This window comes from Grampus griseus (genome assembly GCF_964374135.1).
Source record: "Grampus griseus genome assembly, chromosome: X".
Lineage (NCBI taxonomy): Eukaryota > Metazoa > Chordata > Mammalia > Artiodactyla > Delphinidae > Grampus > Grampus griseus.
Genome location: NC_138999.1, coordinates 74,093,666 through 74,116,447, shown reverse-complemented (window position 1 = coordinate 74,116,447; position 22,782 = coordinate 74,093,666). Strand labels below are relative to the sequence as shown.

At 35.9% G+C, this 22,782-nt stretch overlaps 1 protein-coding gene across 1 annotated transcript in view; it reads right to left on the bottom strand.

The window, feature by feature from the left end:
* Positions 1-20,242: 20,242 nt before the first annotated feature.
* Positions 20,243-22,782, bottom strand: part of DACH2 (dachshund family transcription factor 2) — a gene marked incomplete at both ends in the record, with an annotated part of 640,183 nt that continues 637,643 nt past the window's right edge. The window contains one exon of the mRNA XM_082681824.1: positions 20,243-20,292. Within this exon, the coding sequence (XP_082537950.1) occupies positions 20,243-20,292 (50 nt within the window). The remainder of the gene's footprint in view (positions 20,293-22,782) is intronic.

The window sequence follows — 22,782 nt, the reverse complement described above, 5'->3', positions numbered from 1 at the left end:
GCTGGAGAGGGTGTGGAGAAAAGGGAACCTTTTAATATAGCCACTATGGAGAACAGTATGGAGGTTCCTTAAAAAACTAAGAATAGAACTACCATGTGACCCAGCAATCCCACTACTGGGTATATAGTTAAAGAAAACCATAATTCAAAAAGACACAGGCACTCCAATGATCATTGCAGCACTATTTACAATATCCAGGATATGGAAACAACCTAAATGTCCATCAACAGAGGAATGGACAAAGAAGATGTAGTACATATATACAATGGAATATTACACAGTCATAAAAAAGAATGAAATTGTGTCATTTGTAGAGACATAGAACTAGAGACTGTCATACAGAGTGAAGTAAGTCAGAAAGAGAAAACAAAATATTGTATATTAACTCATATATATGGAATCTGAAAAAATTGGTATAGATGTCTTATTTACAAAGCAGAAGTAGAGACACAGAGAACAAACATATGTATAACAAGAAGGAAGGGGGGTGGAATGAATTGGGAGATTGGTATTGACATATAAACACTATTGATACTATGTATAAAATCGATAACTAATGAGAACCTACTGTATAGCACAGAGAACTCTACTTAATGCTCTGTGGTGACCTAAACAGGAAGGAAATACAAAAAAGAGGGGATAAATATATGCTTATAGCTGAGTCACTTTGCTGTACAGTAGAAACTAACACAACATTGTAAAGCAGCTATACTCCAATAAATTAAAAAAAAACAATACAAGAACAAAATGAGAACTTAACAAAGAAATAGAAAACAAAGCAAGAGAATCATACAGAAATTTTGGAGCTTAAGAATAACATGATTGAACTGAAAATTTTAATAGAGAGCTCAACAGCAGACTTGACCAAGCAGAAGAAAGATTTAGTGATCTGTAAGGCAGATCCATTGTAGTTTTTCAATCAGAGGAACAAAAAAAGAAAAGAATGGAAAGGAATAAAGAAAGCCTACAGCACTTATGGGAAATCATTATATATATATATATGTAGGCAGCATTGGAGTGCCAGAAGGAGAAGAGAGGGAGAAAGAGATAGAATGCATATTTAAAGAAATAATGGCTGAGAATTTCCCAAAAGTCAGGAAAGATTTGTACATCCAAGTTCATGAAGCTAATAGTTCACTCCAAAATTTCAATCCAAAATAATCTTTTCCAAGACACATTATAAGAAATCTGCTTAAAATCATAATAAAAAGATAATTTTAAAAGCAGCAGTAGAAAAAAAATACTCTCATACAATGGGACCCCCACAGGACTATCAACAGATTTCTCAGCTGAGATTTTACAGGCCAGGAGTGAATGGGATATAAGTCTTGAAAAAAAGAAACCTTCAACCAAGTATACTTTTCTCAGCAAAGTTGTCCTGTAGAAATGACAGTGAGTTAAAATTTTCCCAGACAAAACCTGAGGGAGTTCATCACCACTACTTCTGCTTCACAAGAAATGCTGAAAGAAGTTCTTTAGGCTGAAACAAAAGGTTTCTAATTAGTAACATGAAAACATAAGCAAATATATAAGACACTGGTAAAGGTAAACATATTGTAACATTTAGAAATGAAAGAAGAGATATTACAACTGATCATGCTTTATGATATTATAATGTGTTATTGAATTCAGTTTACTAGTATTTGGGGGAGGGGGATTTTTGCATCTATATTCATCAGGGATATTGGCCTGTAATGTTCTTTTATGTCATGCTCTTATGGCCTTGGTTTGAGAATAATGCTGGCCTCATAAAGTTAGGTTGGATATGTTTCATCCTTTTTAATATTTTGGAAGAGTTTGTGAAGGATTGGTGTAAATTTTCCTTAATTTTTGGTATAATACACACATGAAGCCAACTAATCCTGGACTTCTCTTTGGTGGGAGGTTTATTATTACTGCTTCAAACTCCTTACTCATTATTGAACATTTCAGATTTCTATTTCTTCATAATTCAATCTTGATAGGTTGTATGTTTCTAGGAAGTTATTCTTTTCTTCTAAGTTATCCATTTTTGGGGCATATAACTGATGATAGTAGTCTTAATGATTCCTGTTTGGTCTTGGGCTGAATCAATTTTTCACAACCTCCTTCATGGGTCCCAAAGCTCCCACAAAGGCACTTTTGTCCATGGATGGCTGCAAAATTTTTGTTATTGTCAGAGGATATGAGTAGGGAACTTACTATATTGCCATCTTGCTCAAAATTATATTATTTTGCACAACCTGAAGATCTAATAATATGAGCTTAAACTATTATACCTCTGAAGTATGGAATGCAATGTAGTCATTTAAAAATATTCTGTATTGTAGAAAATGATGTGATGTTATGTGAATTAAATAGGTTCCAAAATTAAATGTACAGGGAGACTTCTGATTTCTGGTCTGGCATGTAAAGAGCTTAGAATTTGTCACTATCATCATCACAATAAGCAAAAACGTGAACTGAAAATCAACACCTTTTCTTATATCCATCAGAGAATTGAGGTTGTAGGGTGAACAACTGCTAGGAAAACTGGAGAGACGGATGCTGAGAATCACAGCTTACCAGTAGCAGAAGTCTTCCCCTAGAGCCAGTAGAAGTTGGAACATTAAACTCTAACGGATGAATTGCTAGAGGCTCAGGGAGTACAAGCTTCAGATTTAAAAACTTGGTGTGACTAGTCTTAGTGCAGCCCCCAAAACTTTGGAAGTTTTATCTCTAGGAGCCCCAACAAGTTCTCAGGGTGAAGGTTGGAGAAAAATCCTCTCATGCTTCTGGCACAGGGAGGAGAAAGATAACCATTTGGAAAAATATCCAGAGCATTCTGTTCTCCTTAACTATGGCCCTTCCTAAAACAAAACAAAACAACAACAAAAACACAAACTAATCATCAGAGACCAATCCACTTATTTTTTTACCAGAGCCTATCAGACCTCAGAGAAGGTAAATACCCAACACCAACCCCCTTAATTTGTCCTGGCTCACCTAATGTGAGAAAATCTAAGAGGCAACTGTGAATGTCACAACCCCTGGACACATGCTCCTATATGACTGAGACCTAATTATAGTAGTATAGCATGCTTCCTCTCACTCACACCTTACCACCATATTGATCTGGATCTTCTATAATAATAGTGGATTACAACTTATACTGCAAGGATAAAACCTTCTTTAAAAGAAGTCTCTAGGGAAACCCAAAGACAACAGAAGAAGCAAAAACAAGGACACTAGAGAAAAATGTAGCCTCTTCCAACTGCAGCTTCAGCAAACAGTAAACACAGACTATCTCCAGCCAGATGAACATAAATCCTTGCATTAAAGTTTATTTACCTCTGTTCCTTTTACCCAATACATTGCAACTGAGTTTTAACAAAAAATTACAAGGCAGGCTAAAAAGCAAAAACACAGTTTGAAAATACAAAACAAGTATCAGAACTGGACTAAGATATGGTAGAGATTTTGGAATTGTCAAGTGGATTTAAAATAATTATGGGGCTTCCCTGGTGGTGCAGTGGTTGAGAGTCTGCCTGCTGATGCAGGGGACACAGGTTCGTGCCTGGGTCCGGGAAGATCCCACATGCTGTGGAGCGGCTGGGCTCGTGAGCCATGGCTGCTGAGCCTACGTGTCTGGAGCCTGTGCTCCACAACGGGAGAGGCCACAACAATGAGAGGCCTGCCTACCACAAAAAATAAAAATAAAAATAAAATAATTATGATAAATATGCTAAGAACTCTAATAGAAAATGGACAATGTGGGAGAGCACATGGGTAATGTAAGAAGACAGATGCAAATAATAAGAAAAAAAATGATATGTTATAAATCAAAAACACTGTAAAAAGAAGTGAAGAATGTTTTCAATGGGCTCATCAGTGGAGTAGACATGGCCAAGGAAAGAATCAGTGAGCTTGAAGATGTGCCCATAGAAACTTCCAAAACTGAAATGAAAAGAAATGATCTAACAGATATAAAATAGCCATTTATTTCAAAATAATAATAGCAACCATGTATTTGGTGATTATAATTTATGGATAAAAAAATGAATAACAAAAATATTATAATAGATGGGAGGGAGGAATTGGGAATAATCTGTTACGAGGTACTTACACTACCTATGAAGAGGTATAGTGTTATTTGAAAGTTGACCTAGATTAGTTGTAAGTGTATAAAGCAAGCTCTAGGGCATCCACTTAGAAGTTATTAAAATAAGCTTATTTGAAGTGCTAAGTAAGAAGATAAAAATGAAATCATCGAAAATGCTCAATTAGGGCTTACCTGGTAGCGCAGTTGTTGAGAGTCCGCCTGCCGATGCAGGGGACACGGGTTTGTGCCCCGGTCTGGGAAGATCCCACATGCCGTGGAGTGGCTAGGCCCGTGGGCCATGGCTGCTGAGCCTGTGCATCCGGAGCCTGTGCTCCACAACGGGAGAGGCCACAACAGTGAGAGGCCCGCGTACCGCAAAAAAAAAAAAAAAAAAAAAAAAAGTTCAATTAAAGCAAAAGAAACCGGAACACAAAATGAGTGTCAAATAACAAGGGAAATGGATTGAACACATTTAAAAATGTAGTAGATTAAACCAACTATATTAATAATTACTTTAAATGTGAATGGTCTAAATATGCCAATTAAAAGACAAATTGTTAAAGTGAATATCATGACACAACTATATTTTGTATTAAAAAGTATGTACAATATGATTCCAATTATTATCATTATTTTTTTGCTGTATGCGGGCCTCTCACTGTTGTGGCCTTTCGTGTTGCAGAGCACAGGCTCCGGATGCGCAGGCTCAGTGGCCATGGCTCACGGGCCCAGCCGCTCCGTGGCATGTGGGATCCTCCTGGACCGGGGCACGAACCTGTGTCCCCTGCATCGGCAGATGGACTCTCAACCACTGCGCCACCAGGGAAGCCCTGATTCCAATTTTTTAAAAGCTTTACATACCTTTCCCTACTTTATCTTGATAATAAATGGAAGCAAGATGAAAAGATCAAAAGTTATTGGTGATTGTATATCAGTGGTAAAATTCTAGGCTAAAATTTTTAATTTTCCTTTTACATGTTTTGGAAATTACTTATAATGAGATATTATTTCCCTAATGAGAAAAAATAAATTTTATGAAAGTAACAATGCAATTGGGAATGTTTGTGCATTTTATAAATTTGTGTCTAACTTTTATGGACAAAGTTACCTATGAATGTCAGGACTCAAGTCGAATAATAAAACATGGCTGGCCTTAGTTCTAGATTTTCTTAGCAGAAAGCTTATTAATACCTAGTTTAAGTTTTAAAAATAAACATGTATCTTTGTGTCCACCTAGAGAGGTGGGATAGGGAAGGTGGTAGGAAGATGCAAGAGGGAGGAGATATGGGGATGTATGTATATGTATAGCTGATTCACTTCGTTTTACAGCAGAAACTAACACACCATTGTAAAGCAATTATACTCCAATAAAGATGTTAAAATAAATAAATACCTATAATAACATTCCATAATCATTGTAGCACCGTTAGGAAATGAGAAAAAGAAAAAATTATATATAATACCCTTTCCAACATTAGAGTGTAGCACTTACAGATTTACAGATGTCTGTCTGTGTGTATGTGCATGTGTGTGTGTTTCTGTGTGACTATGACACCCATAGATTCTATTTTCTCTTGATACAAAAAATCTACTGTGAGTAATATTGCATATTTATTTTCATATAGTTATGGCAAGGATTTAATAGAAAAATTATGAAAGAGAATTACTAAGTCAGAGTGTATGCACATTTATAAAGCTTTAAAAACATATTGATAAATTATCCTCCAAAATGTTAACAATAAACATGATCTACTGCAATGTTTGAATGATTTTTTTCACACATCTTCATTAACCGTAGAGATAATTATTATTTCATTTTGTTAATATTATATGTAAAAGAGGATTTCTCATTTCAATTTGCATTTTATTATAAGTGATGTTGGGCATGTTTCACATTTGAATATTCTAATAATTTGATGAATCTGTCCATTTTTTATTTAACTTTTCTTATTTATCATCAATAACTTTATATATTAAAGTTATAAACCCCTTCTCAGTATGTTTTGCAAATATATTACCTGTTATTTTTCTTTGACTTTTGTTTTATATTATGTTTAATATACAAGTATAGTTTATTGCCAAGAGTCAAATCCATAAGTCTTCTCCTTTATGGTTTCTGCCTCAGGAGTTATGCTTAGAGAGCCCTGCTTCACAACACAATATAGATATTAATCTGTATTAGTTTAATTACTTTTATGGTTTCTTTAAAAAATGAGACTTTTAAAGTTAGCAGTGATTACACTTGCAAATTTTATGTAAGCACATTTAAATACATCTCATAATGAAGCAAATGACTATGATTCTTAAAGAGAATGTTGACTAGTATAAAAATATTCTACAACTACAAGCATAATATTCTGCATAGATACAGATATACATGTATATCTGTATATAGGCAAATCAACTTTTTTTTTCCTCTCCTTTATAAGCATCTATATTGTCAGTATAAGGATATGTGCACATACATGTTAATGACATATTGATGCTTTAGCTGTAATTTTTCACTTGTCATCATGGTTATATCCTAAAACATTCTACCGTGACTGTTTTTCAAAACATTGCTGGATTTACACATTCGGCATGGCATCAATCCACTTACATACATTTGAGGACTGTTAATTTAAAATCATAGTAACACTTTTATATGTATTGTTATATTCCATACAGTCAAAATAGACCATGTAATTGGAAAGTGTACTCTTGTTAGCTGCCGTACATCTTCTATACCAATTATCAACTAAAATTTCCTGTAGTAACTATTTTAGATAAATTGTAGATCCAATAAGCCTGTCCTGATGCTGCTGCTGATGATGACTTTTAGCAATTTAGTTAGAGAAAACTAATATTAAATAGATGCTTGTGGCTTTTAATCTGTACATAACTGGAGCATTTTAATTTTCAAACTGGAATCACTTAGTACTGGATAAAAGTAATATGCTTTGTCTTCAGCTTTTCACTGGAGATTGTTATCCTGCAAAGAAACTGCTCTTTTTTAGAAAAATAAATCTAAATTCATTCAACAGCAATCCATTGCTGCAACTTGTCATTAGGTATTGTGAGACAGGCCATGTTACAAATGAATATTTTAAACATTAAATTGCATAATAAGTAATTCTGTGAAGATGGCTATTGGAGTTATGCTTTTATGGCATGAAAGTTGCTGCAGTGCCTTAGGGTCTCTACAGATGATCTCTCTGGACTACAGTCACAGATATACAGTTTACTCTTTTCTGTATTAGTCCCTGGGGCCTCCCTCAGATATAGGGTACATTCACCATGAAAGAAAATCCCACTGAAAAACAAATACTATTATGGAGCTCTTTGACATCCTTGAAATGGAAATATTATTCACCATGTAGGGGTGTTTTCTGGCAGCCTGATTCACATGGGAGTTACACAAAGGTAACATTTGTGTTCTTATTAATTAATTTGAATGTCATATTTAGGAACCAGTGGTTGCTCACTGATAATCCTAATTTGCTCATATTGAATGTGTGAAAAACTCAGCAAAACAAAATATTAGTTACAAACCATTTAATTAGGTAAGGCTGAGAAATTTGTGTTTTATATCCTGGCCTGTCAATCTTTATCAGTAGCAAGCTAATAAGACCTTTATAGACTTCTCCTATAAATCCTAATAATTCTCTAAATGTCATTTGCCAGTAGTTTGATGTTTAAAATTCTTCTTGGAAGGGTAAATTAGAAGTCAATGACATACCACCAAGCTAATATCAGTGTAGTTTAGAGAAATGTAAAGCAAGGTTTGAGGGAAAATACTAAAATTAAAGTTATGGGAAGTTAAAGAAAATGCAGGCAGTTGGCTCTTGAAGTTCTTTATGAAATGCCTACCATTAAACTTTATTTTTAATCCTTAGGTTATACCAGTGAAAATTCACTGGGAGTTTAGTCATAAGAGAAAACAGTACTTCTCCTTCAATCAGCACTGTGAGAATTGATAAACTTATACCCAGAGGCTTCATGCTAACAGTTCACGGAAGGTTAATGATACAGATGGGCCTGAACTGACATTCTAGGTGTGTTGAAAAGTTTGCTGCACTGTGACAGAATATCAGATGTCATTCCATCAACATTTTCTTTTACTATTTGAGCATAACAGGAACATTGACAACTTGGAATTCAGAAAAGATGGTTTATAATCTCTATTTATTTTACTGTGGAATTCTAAGAGCTAGTCTTAACAAGAAAAGATAAACAAAGCCTTCCATTGGGCATCTTGTGCTATGGTATTAAAAGAAATGTTAAAAATGAAAAAAAAAATCTTGGCCTAAGTCAGAAATCTTTTAAAAACTCCAGCATCCCCTAAGACAGGAATGACTGGTAACATTTGATAATCTCCTCTCCTCAATATTTTCCTTTAAATATAACTCCATTTCCTTGGAGTATGAAGGAAAATTTCTTCCTTTCAATCCCTCCACTTACATCCTTTGTTTCTTAATTTTGGCTGCAACTGAGAACTGTGACTTTAGGAGGTAAATGAATAACTATTTTTCTGAGTTCTAGAAAAATCTGTTTTGAGCAGAAGGATCCACAATTGGAGTTTATTGTGGATTTTTAGCACTCAATAACAGCTTCAACTGGAAAGCACATCATGGTGGTTAAAACATTCAATCATGGGCTTCCCTGGTGGAGCAGTGGTTGAGAGTCTGCTTGCTAACTCAGGGGACATGGGTTCGAGCCCTGGTCTGGGAGGATCCCACATGCTGCAGAGCAACTAGGTCTGTGAGCCACAACTACTGAGCCTGCGTGTCTGGAGCCTGTGCTCCGCAACAGGAGAGGCCGCGATAGTGAGAGGCCCATGCACTGTGATGAAGAGTGGCCCCCACTTGCTACAACTGGAGAAAGCCCTCGCACAGAAATGAAGATCCAATGCAGCCCAAAAATAAAATAAATAAATAAAACATTCAATCATTTCTTCACAGGTAATACAACACACATTAAAAGAATGAGTACTGTGTGCCAGGTGCTGTGCTAATTGCTCAATAAAAGCATTATCTCATTCATTCAGCATACTTTTATTGAGTGTTCTGAGAGCTGTTGTAGATATTGGGATAATTATAGAGTACAGATGATCTCTAGTCTAGTGAGGAGATGAATACAATACAAATAATCAGTATACTGTCACCCGCTAGTAACGGCATTAAAAGCTACCATTATGTTAAGTGTTAGGCACTGTTCAAATTATTTAAATAATTTTAAGCCTCATACCAATCCTGTGAAGTGCGTACTGTTACCTACATTTCAGACAAATTAAAACTCAGAATAATTAAATATTTTGTCTAATGTCACAGAGATAGCTTCAGGTCTCAAACTTATTTGTCTGGTTCCAAAGCCTGTGTACATTAACAGGGAAAAGTGTAAAGGGTTATGAAGTCAATAAAAAATGGGTTTTGTGAAGAATTTACAGAGAGGAAAATAATTGTGCTGAGTTTCAAAGGTTGAGGTAGGAGCTCACCAGATGGAGAAGAGATACTGGCAAGGCTAAATTTTGTATTGAAAATTGACAACACACATAATAAAGTTGAATGTAAAAATGCATGCTAATAATTGTATTTTTCATAGAGTGATATTAAATAGCAACTAAAAAACACCATGTCAGGATTAGAGAGAGGCTGTGGTAGAAAGGAAAACCCTTTATATGTACATTTAATGGCACTTCTTCCCTGCTTTTTGAACAAGGTCATACATTTTCATTTTTCATTGGACCTCACAAATTATGTAGCTGGCCTTAGGTGCTAATCATTTTAGGCAGAAAGAACATGAGATACAAGGAAATGGAGGCATTAAATCTTTCATCTTGCTTAGGTTGTGGGTGCATGTTTGGTATGTGAGGGAATGTAGTAGGAATTAGGGTGGAAAAAGTAAGACTGCCTTGTATGTCATCCCCAATTAAGGAGAAGGCATTGAAAGCTTATGACTAATAATAACATGACCCAAATAAAATCCTGGAAAGATCTCTCTAGTAGGTGGGTTTATGATGAAATGAATGAGAAAGACTAGAATCTGAAAGACCAGATAGGCTCTGAAATTCTCTGGGTAGGAGAAAATAGGGGTTTGAACTAATACAGTGGCAATTTGGAAGAAAATTATTTTGAAAGATATTTCTAAGACAGAACTGACCGGATTTGCTGGTTGATTCAATGTTGGTAATAAAGAAAAGGAAGGATTCAAGAATGTCTCTGAGGTTTCTAACTTGAGAGATGCAGGGATGGTTACGCCTTAACTAAGAAAAGGATTATACCAAAAGGAGCATGTGTGTGTAATGTGCAAATGGAGAAGTACAGCAGACACTTGGAAATATGAGTCCAGAAATGTTTGTGTTCCAGTAAGACTATATGTTGTGACTTCGGCAAAAATTTTGAATTATCTGTCTCTGATTTCTGGCCATTCATCTTCTTCACAAGTAGTTTCTAATTCCAAAATAAGAGAATCAGCCTGAGAAGCTAAAACCATAGCATGTATTCCTTTAGGATATGATCTAAAGTTTTATTCTTACTAACATTAAATCAGCTTGAGTATACATCCCTGAGACCCATGTCATTCATGCCATACTTAGAGAAAAGTTCTGAAAAGCATCAGGGATGTATAATGACGGGATATATGGAAATAAAGGAACTAATATTTCCTTAGAAACATATTGAATAGTTAACATTAAATGAAATGATTTATGAAAAGACAACTTGTCAAATGCCTACACAAATATCTGTTATGGTTTTAGTCATGTAAGATAAAACTTGTCACCCTCACCATTGAGGATAGAGAGTAAAACATATTTTCTCTTCTCACAGTTGCAAATATCATAAGAAATAAGGAAGGGTGATTTAATCTGGGAAGATGTTTGAGCCTTGAAGCACTGGAAGCTTTTAGGAGCTTCAGAAACCCTCAAGCCCTATGGACTATGGAGTGAGTATCTTGTATTTGGGGCTATCTCTAATTTTGGGGAAATAGTGGATCACAGAGAAGGGAAAATCAAGGGATAAATAGAGGTGAGGACACTTTAGGCTTATTTTTTCTTAGCGTATGAAGATACTAAAAAAGGAAGGATTTTAGGGAACAGAGGTAGAGTTTTTCTGGAAATAAATTGTATCTTTTCTCTGATCACCTAGTTAATGGTGCTTGTCCTTCAGGTTACAAGTCAGATGTCATTTTCTCTGCGAAGTCTTCCTTGACCTCCAGGTCTTAGTTAAATGTTCCCCCTGTGTGCTCCCCCAGAAACATTTATTCCCACCCAATATCACACAAAACAGTTCAATTATTTGTAAGGACTGTGAGGTTCCTGCAGACAGGGTCCATTGCTACCTTATCCATCACCACATCCCAACATACAGCATAGAGCTCCATAAGTATTTGTATGAAAGACTGAATAGATGCATGGAAGAAATGAGTGAATATATGGTCTATTTTGGAGGAATCTGAGTCTTTGCATAAATGGGCATATTAAACATTCAGAGACCCACACCAGGAGATTCTGAATGTGACAGGAGATTTCAACCAGCCAAAAGGTAGGTAGGGGAGAATGGACATTGTTAGAACCAGTCACAGAGACAGTAAAAGTTATAGTTGCCTGCTGGACATAGAAGGAAGAGTCAAGCAAACTGAAATGCTGGCTTCCATGTATGTTAACCCATAAGAAAAAATAATTACGATCCTGAATCATAAAGAAAATATAAATTAGGCCTTAGAACATGTGGAAGTGAGACATACATGGTATATATGTGATTGCTTTTTCCTCTATTAGTCCTCCCGCCAATATTTTAATGTTTAAAATAATGATTTTAGTAAATCAAAACAGTAGAGTTTGGCATAAAAAGAGCCACATATATCAAGGGAACAGAATAGAGAGCACATAAATAAATACACACTTATATGGTCAATTAATATATAACAAAGGTGATAGGAATATACAATGAGGAAAGGATAGGTTTTTTAATAAAGGGTGTTGGGAAAATTAGACAGCCACATACAAAGAATGAAACTGGACTACTGTCTTACACCATACACAAGACTCAACTCAAAATGGATTAAAGACTTGACTGTAAGACTTTAAACCATAAGATTCCTAGAAGAAAACATATGATGAAAGCTCCTTGACATTTGTCTTGGTAATGATTTTTTGGATTTGACACCAACAGCAAAAATAAAAAAGGTGAGACTACATCAAGCTAAAAAGCTTCTTTATAGCAAAGGAAACCATCAAAAAATGAAAAGCAACCTATGGAAAGGGAGAAAATATTTGCAAATCACATATCTGATAAGGGATTAATATCCAAAATACATAAAGAACTCATATAACTCAGCAAAAAAACAACAAAAAAACAAACTATTTGATTAAAAAATGGTCAGAGGAACTGAATAGACAGTTTTCCAAAGAAGATATCCTCATGGCTAACAGGTACATGAAAAGATGCTCAGCATCACTAATCATCAGGGAAATGCAAAACAAAACCACAATGAGATATCTACCTCATACCTGTTAGGACATCTATTATCAAAAAGATAAGAAATAGTACAGTGGAGAAAGGACAGCCTCTTCAAGAAGTGGTGCTGGGAAAACTGGACAGGTACATGTAAAAGTATTAGATTAGATCACTCCCTAGCACCATACACAAAAATGAGCTCAAAATGGATTAAAGACCTAAATGTAAGGCCAAAACTATCAAACTCTTAGAGGAAAACATAGGCAGAACACTCTATGACATAAATCACAGCAAGATCCTTTCTGACCCACCTCGTAGAGAAATGGAAATAAAAAGAAAAATAAACAAATGGGACCTAATGAAACTTCAAAGCTTTTGCACAGCAAAGGAAACCATAAACAAGACCAAAAGGCAACCCTCAGAATGGGAGAAAATATTTGCAAATGAAGCAACTGGCAAAGGATTAATTTCCAAAATTTATAAGCAGCTCATGCAACTCAATAACAAAAAAACAAACAACCCAATCCAAAAATGGGCAGAAGATCTAAATAGACATTTCTCCAAAGAAGATATACAGACTGCCAACAAACACATGAAAGAATGCTCAACATCATTAATCATTAGAGAAATGCAAATCAAAACTACAATGAGATATCATCTCACACCGGTCAGAATGGCCATCATCAAAAAATCTAGAAACAATAAATGCTGGAGAGGGTGTGGAGAAAAGGGAACACTCTTGCACTGCTGGTGGGAGTGTGAATTGGTTCAGCCACTATGGAGAACAGTATGGAGGTTCCTTAAAAAACTACAAATAGAACTACCATATGACCCAGCAATCTCACTACTGGGCATATACCCTAAGAAACCAAAAATTCAAAAAGAGTCATGTACCAAAATGTTCATTGCAGCTCTATTTACAATAGCCTGGAGATGGAAACAACCTAAGTGCCCATCATCGGATGAATGGATAAAGAAGATGTGGCACATATATACAATGGAATATTACTCAGCCATAAAAAGAAACGAAATTGAGCTATTTGTAATGAGGTGGATAGACCTAGAGTCTGTCATACAGAGTGAAGTAAGTCAGAAAGAGAAAGACAAATACCGTATGCTAACACATATATATGGAATTTAAGAAAAAACAATGTCATGAAGAACCTAGGGGTAAGATAGGAATAAAGACACAGACCTACTGGAGAACGGACTTGAGGATATGGGGAGGGGGAAGGGTGAGCTGTGACAGGGCGAGAGAGAGGCATGGACATATATACACTACAAATGTAAGGTAGATAGCTAGTGGGAAGCAGCCGCATGGCACAGGGTTATCGGCTCAGTGCTTTGTGACTGCCTGGAGGGGTGGGATAGGGAGTGTGGGAGGGAGGGAGACGCAAGAGGGAAGAGATATGGGAACATAAGTATATGTATAACTGATTCACTTTGTTATAAAGCAGAAACTAACACACCATTGTAAAGCAATTATACCCCAATAAAGATGTTAAAAAAAAAAGATAAGAAATAAGTGTTGGAGACAATATGATAAAAAGGGAACACCTGTGCATTTTTGGTGGGAATGTATAATGGTGCAGCCACTATGGAAACCAGTATGAAGTTTCCTCAAAAAATTAAAATTAGAACTACCATATGATTCAGCAATTCCACTTCTGGGTATTTATCTGAGGGAAACAAAAGCACCATCTTCAAAACATACCTGTACCTCCATGTTCATTGCAGTATTATTTACAATAGACAAGACATGGAAACAACCTAAGTCTTCATCAACGAATTAATGGAAAAAGAAAATGTGGTATATGTATATAATTCAGCCATAGAAAAGAAGGAAATCTTGCCTTCTGGATGGACAACTTGGATGGACCTTGACAGCATTATGTTAAGTGATAAAAGTCAAACAGAGAAATACAAATACTGTATTATCTCACTTATATGTGGAATCTGGAAAACTTGAACTGGTAGATACAGAGAATATATTGGTGGTTGACAGAGGTGGGGGATGGCAGGTAGATGAAATGTGGGTAGGATATCAAAATATCAAAACTTCCAGATATAAGATGAATAATTCCTGGGGATGCAATGTACAACATAGTGACTATAAAAAGTAATAATTTTAGCTGTTGGGAAAATTTATTTATGGACCACAGCTTGTTCCCTGTCAAAGTCTAATTGTGTGGTATTACTGTTAGGCAACCCTTGATTTCCACCTAGAATGTGTTCAATAGTTTCATTGGTGACTGGGTTGTTCCTAACGAAAAATACATTTTCCCTATCAATCTTGTCATTTACAATGTTTACCTTCTAAAACCAACAAAAAATACAATTAAACCAATTGGATAGCTGATCTGTAGATAGAACAATAAGTCATTTAAAACTCCCAGTTACCTATCAAATCTAGCAGTCTTGTCCATGGGAAAAAATCAGCCTTATGTTGAGTTCTGTATTAGACCTAAAGTATATAGAAACCAGTGTATCTTTAGCAGCAGGGTATGGAATTATTTATTTCCCATTTCAGGTTACTGAGTGATGGAAGCAAGGAGTTTCATGGTCTGTGAATGTTTTAGAGGCCCTGACTTTGGGGTTAGCCTGGACACAGAAGTACAGGTGGTAGGGGATGGGCAAGGGTTCATTGGGAGCTTGTCTTCTCAGGTGGTACAACAGTCTACATCTACAAGTAGCAAAAAGAGTGAAACCTTCGATGGTAGGAAAGGAGATGAAGGAAAGCTGGAGCTGTTTTCATGCACTGTTATGCTACTTAGAATTCAAGGGTTGCTTGTATTAGTAAAGGTGAAAGAATTAGGTTAATTGAGTCTTCAGCTGAAATGTCTTATTTCAAATAAAACTCAGTTTATAGCTTATGATTTTTTGATGTTTGTAGAACCTTAAATCCAAATATTAAATCTTACCAAGAACATATTCTTCATATTGACTGACCCACAGGATACCTGATATTTTCACAGTTAACTAAGATTTTAAACATCTATGGAAATTAATAGTGAGTGTGTCATCCTTAATTACAACAAATACTGCTTACAAATTAAAAATATGTAGAGGAAAATATGAAAGTATTATTTTATGGCTTGTAACTGTTTCTCTTCCTGTACCATTAATTCAATCCATCCATTCAATCCATTTTACACTACTCTCAGATTAATCTCTCAAATGGGTTCCTACTATGTGCTTATTGCTACCTATTCAAGGTGCTCTGTAATTTAGTCCCATCTTAACTACCAAACCTTATCTCCCACTATGTTTGGACAAGATTCTGTGCTTCCTTTTAGTGGATTCCTCACTGTTTCATGAATAATACATACTGCTCCAATTTTTTTCTTTTTTTTTTTTTGATAAGGATATATTTATTTTAAACCATTGCATAAGATTCAGCTTAAGAATCATAAATGCCCCTTGCATTGTACATGACTGGTTTTAAATTTTTTTATTTTATTTATTTTTTTATACAGCAGGTTCTTATTAGTTATCCATTTTATACATATTAGTGTACATATGTCAATCCACTACAATTTCTTACTCTCTGGCTTAGCAGGTGCTGATCTCTTATCTTCACCCACCCCCAGTCCTACTTGTTCTTTAATGCTCTATTCAAGTTTCATAATGACTGCCCATTATCCTTGCATATAACATGTTCTTTCTCCTTTAGCCTTTGTACCATGCATATTGACATTTAATTATTTAGCATTTATAGTGATTTCTAATTATTTATAATGTAAACCCTTTAACTCAATTGGAAGTTGCTTTAACTCTATTGGAGTTTTTTGTTACATAAAAATTATATTTTCAATGTTTGGCATTGAATGGCACCTAAATACTTTCTTTTAATTTTCATTCTCCCCTTTGACTTATTAAGATAGATTTTTTTTGGTGTGTTCATGTTGCTTTGGAATTTCAAAGATCTTCATTCACATTCTGCTAATCTCAGATGCCATGGCAATCCAAGAGTCAAGCTCTAATGTATTTTTTTATTTTTTATTTTTATTTATTTATTTATTTATTTTTTGCAGTACGTGGGCCTCTCACTGTTGTGGCCCCTCCCATTGCGGAGCACAGGCTCCGGACACGCAGGCTCCAGACGCGCAGGCTCAGCTGCCGTGGCTCACGGGCCTAGCCGCTCCGGCATGTGGGATCTTCCCAGACCGGGGCACGAACCCGTGTGCCCTGCATCGGCAGGCGGACTCTCAACTACTGCACAACCAGGGGAGCCTCCACTATTTTTAAGCATACATTTTACCCAAAGTGTTTTAACTCGTTTTATTAAAAAAAATCATCCAAAGGTAAAGAAATATTTTCTCCATCATAATATAAAGAATTATCATGACACAGCCTGAAAAGTTCATTAGTTGAGTTCAACTTCATCTGTGCTTATTGTAGTGCATACTGGTCACCATGGCTCTCTGATTAAAGTAAGTGAGAGAAGTTGTCGATAGATTTATTTTAAAGATTTTAATAAATATGCCTGATATACCAGACAGTCTTACCATTGCTAAATCAGTACATTTGCCTTTCTGGAATTTCTGCCTCCTGTACTTCTGATGTATCAGGGCTTAAAACAGGGTCCCAGGTCTGTATTCCCAATTCTATTATTATTTAGTTTAAAACTAGAAACTTTAGAGAAGTATTGCAATATACTTAGATAAAGTATAAAAAGGGGAAATCTTACATGGCTAGTGGAGGCCGAGAAAGGGGACTTTTTATTTAAACCTTTAAAGAGCTGAGATTCAGAATTATCATCAACATTTAGGCATTTTATATTTGAAATGACTACCACCCTACCCAATGATAATCAACTATCTTTATACTTGACTTTCTTTTTGTATCTAATAATTTAGCTGCTCATATACTTCAAGGGAGAATTGAATCAGGTGAAATTTTTTAAATGCCCAAATTCGATTTCAATAATTCACTGACAAAGAAAAGAAGACATGTTTTGTGTGTATGTACCGTGTGTGTGCACACATGCACACACATGAATGCAAAGAGGAATGAAACTGTGCTTATTCATTTTCTAATACCTATAATATCTGATGGACTTCTATCATTTTAAATAAGGAGTGACTAGCTATGTGTGTAATTGGGGGTGGCTTTCCTTCATCAAGTTCAAGTTGAAGTGGCAAAATTTTGGTTCAATATCAGTTTTGACCTTTCTAATACTGACAGCTGGCTAACAAATAGGAGCTCTGTGGCATTATAATTGTTCAAATAATTGTAATTGTGTGCCTACCCTTGAGATGTCAGGCAATTGATGGCTTTTGAAGACACTTCCACTAATTTCCTAATCTAACATTCTATTATAAGTTATTCTTTCTTTTTTTTCTTTCTTTTTTTTTGGCCATGCCCCGCAGCATGTGGGATCTTAGTTCCCCAACCACGGATCAAACCCTCATCCCCTGTGTTGGAAGCGTGGAGTCTTAACCACTGGACTGCCAGGGAAGTCCCTGTAAGTTATTTTTGCAATGCTATTCACAGAGACACTTTTTCCTGAGTAAGAAGGCACAATGTTGGTGTTTGTTGGTGGAGGGGGCCTTCACGACCAAATCCCTTGGGGTTAATTTATACATGTATTAGTTATCTGGGAAGAGTGACAACAGTTGGATCCCCCAAAAGGTTAGGTGCTTCTCTTATCCTAGGATTGTATTTATATATGAAGGTACTGTGAGTAAGTGTGGAGGTGAGAGCAGTTGTGTTCTCCCACCATTACTCCACAAACAGTGAACTTGAGATCAGAGTCCCTTAAGTTTGTATGAGACTGATCCAGCTCCTCTAGCCATAGTCTCAGGATGAATGTAATCTGTATGTTTTCCAAAGAAAGTGCAAGGGCAATGATGTAAAAGTGATCCTCCCAACCCTAGAAGACAGTCTATACCTGAGAAAGAATTGACATAGAGTGAAACCACTGCCCTGCAATGAAGGAATTCCTATCCTATACCCAGCTTCTTTTCTTAAGGTTCTTATGTTGTTGGAGGAGGAAGGAAGAAGTGAGGAGGAGACTGTGGAAGGGTGGTCAAGGGTTTGCTTTGAAATGGCAAGCAATCCTATCCCAGGAAACATGGTGGTGCAGGATAGGTTTCACTCCAGGTAATTATCTGGCTCTTTCTTTCCAAATGGGCTAATTAACTGGGCTCCAAATAACCAGGAGATTCCTATAGTTGCACCACTTCTCAGCAAGTCCCAGTTATCTATGCAACCCAGAATCAAATCACTCCCATCAATGTTAAGCCAGTGTGGATAAGTTATAGCAGATGTGGCTAAACCACAGATAGTATTGGGCCCCTGGACCCCTGAGAGTTGGGCAGCTAATGGCACAGACCTCCTCTGGTCATTGCATTAAGCTTTAGATAATGCAACCCTGAATATCATATGATTAACTATTTGGTACCCTGCTTATTGTGCTATGGTGGGGACAGGGTACACTACCAGAGCACACCTGTTTAACCAACAAAAATCCTTAGGAATCTTTCTCCTCTAGAGCAGAGGAAGAGCTTTAGCCTTTTCAGGACTCTTAAAAATTCCATAAACAAGGATGATGATGAGCTGATGGTGAGAGGAAATATTTGTGGAAGAAAGCAGTTTCCAAACAGAAGGCCTACAGTCTTTGGCCAGCTAGAAGCATTTTGGAATACAACACACCTTTTATAAGAAAGGGTGAGGAGTGGAAGTGGCACTGCACAGGAAAAACTGTGGGTTCCTTGGTGAACCAGAATTTGGGTGACCTCCAGGATATTAGTAGAAATGAACCAAGGAGAAGGTGGAGACAGATTAGATAAACTGTAGGGCAGGGCTATGGTTTTGGCTTATCATTAGGCTATTTTTTTCCACTTGCTTTCATTTTTCATTAGCCTATAATGACTATTTGGAGGTAGAGGGAGACCTGGATTTTCTTTGGGCCCAAGTAGATACATGCCCTTCATATTTTCATTCACCACTGAAAACGGGAGAAACTCTTTTGAAATAATAGATATTCCGAAAATATTTTCCAGCTGTATTCACCACATTTTTCCTGCTTCCCAATACAACCCTTCCCCCTGGAAGCAGGTTACTAAGCACACACAGCCAGAAAAAGGCAATGTCGTGTGCGATTCAATAAGAACAATTGGAGACAATTGTTTCAACAGGTGAAATGGAATAAGATGCATGTTCATATTTGTTTAGAAATAATCAAACCAGAGGAAGCTTTGCAAACATGTTCTTAGTTCCTATATTTTGATTTGTGCTCTGACTCTACTTCAATAATTACAGTTGGCAATTTGGAAATAAACACTCAGTTCAATTGACAAAGTCAAAATGTTTTTATTTTGCTGAATTTTAGCAAGTACAGTTTTAACAAAGAAGGTGTACTTTAACTTAATATATGGTAGAACAGAGAAACCATACATATGTTTCTAGTCTCTAACACACTACCACATTTTTTCCCTTAAAAGACAAAAAGCCAAGCTGAAGTGAGCATAGAAAAGCATCAAATATGGTCAAGTTACTTTAGTCATTAGGATTTAGCTCATATTCTTAAATTGGTCAATCAATTGCAAAAACAGAGTTTACGTCATTGCTTTTAAAATGTACACACGTTCTTTCTTTAAAAAAATGTAATATAGATTGAATAACTGCTTCGGTAAACAAAGCTTTGCTGATAAACACAATTGAATTAACTCCATGTTGAATAGTTTCAGAGATAAACTGGAATCACAAGCATCTTCATTTATGTAAAGCCAGCGAAGACCTTTCAGGACGAATAAAACTGTTGTGCCATTGCTAAATAGTAATAGTTACCTCCTTTAAAAAAAAGAAAACAAGTTAGTTTTTCTGAGGAATAATTCTAATACGTACTTTAAAATACTAAACATCTATCTTCACGAACTTAAATGATCTGATGTTACAGGCTTGATTTAATATTGGTAAAATTTAAAATTTCTTAACACTTCTATATGTTAATGTGTCAGTTTTCAAAGATCCTTCAAGTTGCATGCTACAGCTTCTTTTTTTCTTTCCACTGCACTGAAGACATCAAAGACTGAGAAGATTCTTCATAAGCTATGATGACTATTGTTATCTACATTACTTTTCCTTTTGTACAGAATGTTATGTTTGAGATCCATATGGTTTACCAAAACAAGGAAAAAGGAATGTCTGGTTATGATCTAAGGTGATGACAGCTTTGATGAAACATTTCATTTCCTCTCCCCAGGTTAACTGTCCATGTATACTGCATGAAGGGAGACAAGTTCTGAATATCATTTTAAACACAGTGTTTAGTGAAACTGGTATCTATTTAAATATGGGTAATCAAAAGAATCCATACCATTCTAGAGTTAGAAAATATTTGATGGTGTGGGTAAAAGTTATAGTTGGAAACAATTTCCAAAAACAATTCTACCTCTTTTTGTCCAACTTTCCTCTTTTCCATAGCCATGGCTTATAGCCCCAGTCTCTATCCAGCTACCTCATAAAAATTGGCTTTTGGTGACAAAAGCGGAACAAGGAAAGAAAGTGTGGATGATCAGTACAAATCCATCACCCAGGCTTAAAAAACACTTAAAGTCTATGTTTGTATCATCTTCACATATAAAGGAAAATACATTATCATTGTTGGACTGATATACCTCATCTAAAATATTAATTCAGTCTAGTCAAAGCTTAGCACTGTCAGGAGGAAGACATACCCCTTTAATGTATAAAATCTTTAGAATATTTTTTTTTTCTGTGTCAGAGGTATTGCGAGTCAGTGGAATTTTCTGGATAATACCTCAGAACCAAAAATAAAGATGTGGTAAGGTAATAGAAGAATAAAAGAATGTGGTTCTATGTTAGACCACCTGGACGTTCAGACTTCATTAGAGGGCAACCAGGCATTTTGCCTAAGAGCCCATGGAATTCACCTGAACTTTTCCAGGGAAGAAGAAAACAAAGCTTGAATTTGGGGAAACTGTGTAGTAGTCTGTCACCCCAGAGAATTGCTCAGACTCCTTTGCGGTGTCTGAGATTTTTATTCTGATAAAATTCACCAGATAGTTGCTTGTTTTCCAGTCTACCTCGTCCTCTGTATACACAGCCTAAATGTCAAAAGAAAGCTCTTCAACATCAAATAGTAGACACTCATTTTACCAGAATTGAAATTTATACAATATAGTTAAAACTTAAATCATGCAATACAAATTGAGAACATTACAAATTTGAAAACAATGGTAAAAGTAACATCCTGTAAAAAAAAAAAGGTACATAAACACAGTAACAAATGGCAAAAAGCAATCACCATCTTCCTTTAGAAAAATGCAGTTTCTGAAAAATCGCCCTCTTTTGTTATGTTTAATTTTTGTCTTTGTTAAAAAAGACAAACATTTGCCCACACCCTTCATTAAATGTGCCAGTTTATAAGGCCTATCAGGAAGTGTTTCCACAGCAGTTCAAAAATCCAAAGAAAAACTAGGCCAGCAGAAGACAGTATTAATATGAATCAATTTTTCTACTTAGAATACAATAAGTTGAGATTTCAAAGTAGTTAAACTTTTTTCTCCAAATTTAGAGGATAGTAGCAAAATAGATTCTTGTGTAGCATGCTGTACAATGTTGACACAGATTCTGTTACTCTTTTACATATGGCAATACTGTGATCATATGGAAGGAGCCAATATTGACCTGCTAACTGACACTGATCCTTGGAGCAATCTCAAAGTTTGCCACATTTCAATTTCAAAATGCATTTTGCCTATAATATGAGTGATTTATCATTTAGTAGTAGCTGTCAAAGTAAACTCCTAGATAAAACAAAAACATCTGGAACCATAAACAGAGCAGAGCAGTAGCTGAATTTTAATCCAAACCTGGCATGCTCACTTCATTAGGAACAGGAAACAGCTAATTAGTAATTGAATGTTTCATGTTTTTAAAAGGTTTTGTACTTGAGTTCCAAACAGAGATGATCTAATATGCATTGTGGATGTAAACAAGATTAAAGATCAGGAAGAGCAATGAACAAAGCCTCTCCAGAGGAATGTTAGGGAGCTTGGGAACTTACAAGGAGTGACACACACTGACATTTCAGGAGAGCTGGCAGAGTTTATTGCTTTAAGATATATCAGATAAGTAAAAGGGGGATTCAATACACACAAATGTGACCATTTTAAAAATAAAATAGAAGGCCCATACAGTCCCTCGCTTAGCACAGCACTGCCTGACATGGGCATACCCCATGGCACAGGAGTCTGGTGTGTCCTCCTGCATACAGGAGATAAGCCTCTGCTGATAAGTTATCTTTAAAGGGCCACA